This window comes from Coptis chinensis, chromosome 2 (assembly GCF_015680905.1).
Source record: "Coptis chinensis isolate HL-2020 chromosome 2, ASM1568090v1, whole genome shotgun sequence".
In the NCBI taxonomy this organism is placed as follows: domain Eukaryota; kingdom Viridiplantae; phylum Streptophyta; class Magnoliopsida; order Ranunculales; family Ranunculaceae; genus Coptis; species Coptis chinensis.
This window is the reverse complement of record NC_141457.1, coordinates 72,952,453-72,960,400: the sequence shown is the minus strand read 5'-3', so window position 1 is coordinate 72,960,400 and position 7,948 is coordinate 72,952,453. Positions and strand designations below refer to the sequence as shown.

General features: G+C 36.2%; 1 protein-coding gene across 1 annotated transcript; it reads right to left on the bottom strand.

The window, feature by feature from the left end:
- Positions 1–4,569: 4,569 nt before the first annotated feature.
- On the bottom strand, positions 4,570–6,018 carry LOC147517683 (uncharacterized). The gene has a single exon (XM_086593674.1). It carries the CDS (start codon positions 6,016–6,018, stop codon positions 4,570–4,572), a length of 1,449 nt encoding a protein of 482 aa, XP_086449800.1.
- Positions 6,019–7,948: the final 1,930 nt, after the last annotated feature.

Sequence of the window (7,948 nt, the reverse complement as noted above, 5' to 3'; positions counted from 1 at the left end):
GTCACAATTAATATAAAATTTGATTCCTATATAACAGAAAATATGAATATGATACTGAACTATCTTTTTCTTATTATTCAAATTAGGTTTTTAATCGTATTAGCTTTTAAAACATGCACTATTGTTTCTATTGCTAAGAACAAATAGAGCGAATAAATACCATGGTAGATTATGAAATTACCTCGTAGATGATCTTATCTCTTATTAATAATCTGCAAAGAAAATAAAAATTGTGTAAGTTTTAAAAAAATAAATCACTACGATACTTATGATAAGCCTGTATAAAAATTGTCAGTATAAAAAGTTTTTTTTTTACCTTCAGCTACTGCATTGTGGTATACGGGAAGTTGTGTTGTTAAATTTATAAGGATCTATTGTGATATGGTTTTAGAAGTTTAGTTAAACTCATCTTTATAGTGTTTCTCTTTTATGAAAACTCTAAGTAGGAGTCCATTTGATATGTAGTCTTCGGTGAAAGGTGTAAATGGGTCTACCGAAGATATTTCATGGCAATTACAGAGTCTTTTGTTAGAGTTGGTCACTATGCATTAGTGTTTTGAGTCTTGTGTAGTTGTCTTTATTCCCAGAGAAGCTGACTTATGGAAGTCTAATATTGATCTGGGTTGTAATTTGGTTGTTCCTCTTACAGTCTTATGGGCTTACCAGAGTGATAAAATATGTTCTCTTCTTTTTCATTCTGTGTAGGTCCATTAGTCATTTTTATTTCTCCATGTGTATGGCCACAGTTCATCTGTCCATACCATCCACCAGGAGTGGAGAGTGGACAACTTTTGAATTTGTATTAGTGAGGATTATGAGAAACTCCTTTCTTTTACAAATTTATCCAAGTAAAATTTGATTATATTGTAAATTGGTATTATATTTGGATGAACATTTAGTTAATCTCATTCTAAAGTCTGACTCTACTTTTTAGTAGTCGTACCTTTAAACAATCGTAAATAATGTCAAAACAGAAAATATCCCTGACTGTAATTGTCCGAGTTCATGAGCATGAATACAGAAAATATCCACAACCACTTCTCTGAGAATGGGATTTTTCTCGATGCTGGAATCTAATATGTTTACTCCTACCATTAATGAAGCTTGTACATCAGAAAAAAAAAAAAACTAAGCTAGAGATAGGAGCTTATGCCTTCCAAATTTTTTTTTATCTATCTTTGACGCAACTGTAGTACGTTAAGGTAGTGAGTCTGATTAGGAATCTTCTCCGCCTGTTTGTGAGTGCTCATACTGGTTGCCTGGAGCTCCAAATGAGTGCGAGTTAGATCATTTTCAAGCTTACTTAGGGAAGAGTGTAGTTTTTCCATCTCGAGCATGCAGGGACCAGACCTTACAACACGGTTGTTAAGCTCTGCAGTCGCTCCAATAACCTGCGATGAGAAACGAAAAAAAATCAGAAGGACAAAGAAAGATAGAACTAAATACATGCATAACAATAGTAAATAGGAAAACAGAAAGCCTCACCCCTGATAAGCATCTGGCTATGTGGGTGTAAAGTTGTGATGCATCCCCCTTTCGCTTGGATCCAGAAGTCGATAATACCTCAGTTCCGGTCAGTTGCATATGAATTGGATTGAATCGTGGTTTTTAACATATTTCTATGTTTTTAAGAGTTCCAATTCTTGATTTTCCAAAGTTCAACTTGATACAAATAAGCGATATGTTCCAACTCCTTAAATAGACAAATAGGTGGAGCAAAGTTGGAATTGCGAGAAGTTTAAGATTGCTATATGGATGTTGGCGACCGAGCTTCCAAAGAGTAGAACCTTGGTTTAAAGTCCCTTTAAACAATCGTAAATAAAGTCAAAACAGAAAATATCACTGACTGTAATTGGCCGAGTTCATGAGCATGAATATAGAAAATATCCACAACCACGTCTCTGAGAATGGGGTTTTTCTCGATGCTGAAATCTAATATGTTTACTCCTCCTGCCATTAATGAAGCTTGTACATCAGAAAAAAAACACCTAGAGATAGGAGCCTATGCCTTCCAATTTTTTTTTTATCTGTCTTTGACGCAACTGTAGTACGTTAAGGTAGTGAGTCGGATTAGCAATCTTCTCCGCCTGTTTGTGAGTGCTCATACTGGTTGCCTGGAGCTTTAAATGAGTGCGAGTTAGATCGTTTTCAAGGCGATATTCTATCTTCTTGACACCAGAAGTAGTGTGTTCTGCATAAAATTAAGTAGACCTTGTGAACAATCTTACTATAAACATAAATAGATATGTTTAGTGTGTGGCAGGGTTTTGCCGAACTTGAATATGGGATGCTGCGTTACATAGGAGCTATTGATGACACAACTTTAGTTGTCACTTCTGCTAAGGATTCTGACTTGTAAGTTGTAATCCTTTCATGTATAGCTATTTTATTTTAGCAAATAAAATAAAATAAGTCAATCAATTATGCTGGAAACCTTTTGGTACTCGTAACACTGCAAGTATAAGGTTACTCATTACTGTAAACTTTCACTTCTTGAGCCACTTAGTTAATCAATAATATGAAAGACGCATCACATTCGCTTTCTCATCTTGTATTATTGTTTCTTTCCTAACTGCTGGTATAGGTTCTTGATCAGGATGAGACACCTTTTCTTTACAGCGGCACTTTCGACCCACCAATGATTTATCAAGACTGTGCCAAAGGTACCCAAGGGGACAATTTTTTTTTTTTTTTAAACAGTTGAGTGTTGTTTCCGGATGGGGTGGCAAGGTTCCCACTTGGGAAGCACAGTGCTTTGCCTTCCCCCTAACAACATAGGCACCAGCTAAGTACTGAACTCTGAAAAGAACCACTTCCCATTCAATACACTGAACTTATGACTATGTTTAACTTAAGGTACACTGCGACACAAACCAACATAATTAGAGTTGTGTCAGGTCCATTTTAATATCAAAAATATAATAGTCATTAGTTTTAGAAAATAATCATCTATTTCTGGACTCGATAATAGAAATGAAAGGTTATCTTAGTGTGATATGAACGTAGGCTCTATGCATGACTTTCCTTTAAGTGATGCTAATAAGGGGTGTCGCAGTTCTTAGAGGCCTATGCTCCAGAGCATCCCTGAGGAACTATAAGCTGTTGAACTAACTTTTCATATCCATTATTTCGTAGGAATTAACAATCCCATTCTTTTGTATCTATGCCCTAGTGCCTATAAAGATAACTATTTATCATTGATCTTAATCATGCCCCCTTTATTATATTTCAAGTTCAATTGTATGCATTTGAGGTTTCATAACTTTTAAGCATTTTTTTATTGCTCTAATTAAAAGTTACTGCTGATTTCAGTAGCAGGGACATTGTTTCGTGTCATAGAAAGCACTAAACATGTTAGCAATCTTATAGAAAATCAAGTTCGGAGATTTTATATCAGCTCCCATCTAATATGATGATATGAGCCTTAAGCAAGTTGAGCTACAGACTACAGATGATGGACTTACTACTAATGATGGTTTGCCCTCAACCATCAAGACTGAAAGTGTAGCAGCTTATCGAAGACGCGTGACGATGCGATATAAAGGACGGTGGTTTACCAATTTGTCGTGTGTGTCGGTGTTGAGCGGACAAAGAAGGAGAGGCTGCATTAGGATATATGGATATATTCTCTCCACTGCAGGAACTACCAAAAACTGATGTAGATAGGAGATATAATTCCAAGGATACCCCGAAGTTTGCCAAAAGGGACACAATTCATCCAAGGTGAGTATAGAGTTTCTGTTTCTAAATTGTAAAAAGTACATATTGACACTCTGATGCAGAAGAGTTCTCCTATCAACGTTGCTACATTGGACTTCCTGTTAGTCACTATTGATGTGCTAATATTTTAATTATGAAAGTACTTGGTCTTATGGATGGTGACTTTTAAGCGTATCTAATATTGAACATGACTCTTGTTTTTCATTCCATGTACATATCCCAACACTTTTTATATTATATTCTGTGATTGTACTTAAACAGGATAGCAGTTTCAGTCATATGGATCCGAGTGAACCTGCAGCTTCAGCCATGGGGCATCGCTTTGTGGGGTATAGAGATTATCAGGGAATGGGCTTGAGACGTCACTTCCCGGTTGAGCGGAAATGGGCTCTTGGACTTCAGGTTAATTTTTATGTTATATTTCTTATCCTTGCATGAAAAACATATACTGTTTCTTGGATCTGTTTCGTCGATATAACGGAGTAGGTCGGGAATTCTGAATTCTTTGCTCAGTGAAATCTACGCTACCACCGCTGTCATTGAAATATTGTAACGCAATAACACAAAGCACCAGATGATACTTGCAGATGTATTTCACTGGAGTAAAATCTGGACTTATTACTGATCCAAGTAATCATGTTGGTCACCTCAATTTATTTGCATGTCACTATATATATTTTTATACATACTCTAACAAACTTAAGAGCACTGACAGAAATCAGGACATAGAAACAAAAAAATTGGGTGTTTGGAAGCATCGAGTGTTTAGAATAAATAAAATCAGTGTCTAAAATATAAAAAATATAATAATCATTTGTTTTAAGAAAATACCTTTGAGTGTAATAATATTCAGATTGAATTGAAAACTTCTTTATAGACAATGTTTTGTGTATGTCCTTCAGGCTCGTCCCCATTCCTTCTGATTAAAAACTTCAGTCCCTCTCGTGAGCTTGTTCTTGAAACTGCAACATATAACTGGCCATAAGTGAAAACTGGCGTTGGCAAATATATTCCAACTTTTTCGAATGTTTGTCCCTGGCTTTTGTTTATGGTCATTGCGAAACAAACTTTAACAGGGAATTGCTTCCTTCTAAATTCAAATGGCCATTTCGTATTGCTTGGGGACAAAACTATTCTTGGAATAAAAACTGGATCTCCTACTCTGTTCCCTGTAATAATATCCGCATATATCACTTTGGAAGCCAATTTTGTGACGATCATCCTAGTCCCATTGCACAGTCCTCGACTCTGATTAAGGTTTCTCATTAACATGATCGGAACACCAACTTTTAAATCCAGTTTGTGGTTCGGTATGCCGGAAAATTCTAGAGTGTTTAAGAATTCTGTCGGGTATAAAACATCTTGCTCAGCACTTTTACCTTGAATTGGACTTAGTGAGTCTGCACTTAAGTATTTCTTTAGTTCTGTTGGGAGTTCTGAAATTATTGTGGAGTTAATTTCATCAACTGTTTCGTTCCTCGGGGCTAGAATGCTTCTTTCTTTAAGATATTGAATATCTGTATATTTGTTGACCAAATCCGGATATATGCATGACACAATATCTTCTACTGGATTATCACTATCCGGAATAAGCAGGTCTTCGGGAATTTTGATCCAAGTTGATTCCACCTCGTCACTCATTCTAGAAGTAGGAAGATTTCCGTCTCCAAGGTCTAAAACCCATTTGCTAAACTCTTCAATAGACTTTGTTGTAGCTGATTCTGTATTTTCATTCTTCAGTCGCATGTTCTCAGTTAAGTGAAAGACTTTGCAGTTTTTCCATAATTTTGACTTGTTGATAGAAGCATCAACAACATTAGTTCTTGTGCCTCTTGGAATGACTGGTAATATCTGTCTGAAATCTCCTCCCATTAGGAATGTTTTACCACCAAATTCTTTGCCTTGTGATTTAAAAAGATCCTCCAGTGTACGGTTTACTGCTTCAAATGCATGTCTGTGAGTCATTGGTGCTTCGTCCCACACTATTAGATCAGCCTGTCTGATAAGGTTGTGTAATAATGTCCCTTGAGAGATGTCACAATTGGTGTTTTCATCAGTCGGAATAACAATTTTAAACCTAGAGTGAGCAGTCCTTCCACCTGGAAGTAGGAGCGCAGCTATCCCAGAAGACGCAACTGCAAGAACAATCTTTCCTTCAGACCGAAGTTTAGATATAATTGTTTTGTAAAGATATGTTTTGCCAGTTCCTCCGCATCCGTACACGAAAAAAACACCTCCTGATTGAGATTGAACTGCATCATTAACAGAGTTGAATACCTCACGTTGATTAGCATTCATTCCGTTGTTAAGAATCTCATATTCTTTTCGCAACTCATTGCAGTCGTAGTCTAATTCTTCAAAGAATCAATCATATCCGTGGAGATCCTTGAAGACATATTAAATTTTGGGAAATCAGGAATGTTTGTGAGAGATAATCCTTTTTCAGCCATAATTTGTTCAATCTCACAGAGAGTCTCATTTCTAATCTGTTCTTCAGTGAGTTGGAGATTCTCATTATTGTTCTTCTTTCTATATCGAAACAAAACATCTTCTCCGAGGTGCTTTTGGTGTTTCTCCCAAAGTTTTTCAGGATATGTCACCCCACAAAACAAAATCAATGTGACGAACAATTGTCTCAAAGATTTTGGAACTTGCCAATGACTTGCTTCCTCCATAGCGTCATCCCATTCGCTGTCGTCCTCAAGTAATCCATGTGCCTTGATATAAAAATGAAAAAATAGAATAATAATGTAACAATATGAATTGCATTTTAATAGTAAACCATCATAAATGAGCTAAGGTTTTATGATTAATACATACTCTTTTATTTTTTGTTTCAATATCTTTTTCTGATGAAATGTTTTTACATCTAAATGAATTCTTGATAATGAGGATACATATATATTAGTTTACAACCAACTGTGTACTCTGACTATGCAGGTGTACATTACCAAGTAACGTGTAAACTCTCCCCTTATCTTAATTTCAGTAATACATTCATCAGAGTCCTTGATTTTCAGCATATATTAGAATGTTAGTTTCAGCAGTAGTGCATTAATCAAATCTCCCAAGTAACGTGTAAAACAAAAAAAGTAAGAAGTGTTGTATATATATATGTATAATATTGTCTTATTATTATTATTTTTCTTCTAATGTATTCAAATATTCATTGCATTTAATGGCCTTTTAATTGGAATAATCCGGGTATGCTGTAGCCTTTCTATTGTTTTGTACTATCTGCTTGTCTAATGTTTGAATGCATCAGATTTGCCATCTTTGTTACGACACGATTCTGTAAATTCTTATCGCGCAGATACATGGATTCTGAAATTCGGGCTATCATGGCGCAATACATGGCATTGGATAATCAGGGAGAGGTCCCAAATCATATGCCCCATGGGGACATCTGAAAGCTCATCGATTAAAAGATTGGGTGATCAAGAAAGCAAAAAGTAGAACGTATACACTTCCTCCCATTAATTAGGTTGCAGGCCATAGTTCTCTCCATAAAGCTCGGTGAGTGTTATTCTTTGCTGCTTGCTCATCTCCTTGTGAAATGTGGTGAAGTCTTACCCCGACTCTTATAAACGTGTATTCCCATTAGGATGGGCATTAAGAGCTTTTATCATGCAAAATAGGTCGGACTTGGGACAGAAACATTCGACCGATTTCTCATTTGTACTTTCGGTGGTGACTCATGGGAGGTTCTCTCTTTTTATTAGCTCGCAAATCTTGTTGACACAATTTTGGATACGAATTGGGAGATCAATTGGGATGGGGGCAGTTTGGTATTATCTCTGATAAGTTGACTGGAGAGGTTTTGGCATGTAAGTCTATAGCCAAGGAGAGATTGGTCATTGCAGATAGAAATAATGGCAAGGTTAGCGATGGAGCTTTGTGCTGGCACATTAGAGAAAAGGTACACAGTTCATTCGGAAGTGAGATAGTTAAGAACTGCAGAGGTGAAGCATCATCTGAACCCTGAAGTCACGATTCTATTATACAAACACCACTATGGTCACAGAAGCAAATGTCTACCATAAACTGCCGAAACATTAGAGCAAGTGCTTCTTGTAAAGAAATAAAAATACTCGTCACCCGTTTTTGTTATGACTTTACTTATATTTGAAATTCCAAAAATGCGCAGGCAAATAGGCTCCTGAAAGCCAGTAACAAAATGTTGTGTGCGACTTGTGTGCTGTTTTTTAAAACATGAACATAGACTGGA

What these genes read in the sequence shown, in the direction of transcription:
- LOC147517683 (XM_086593674.1), bottom strand. Translation starts at nt 6,018, where the DNA reads ATGAATGCTAATCAACGTGAGGTATTCAACTCTGTTAATGATGCAGTT.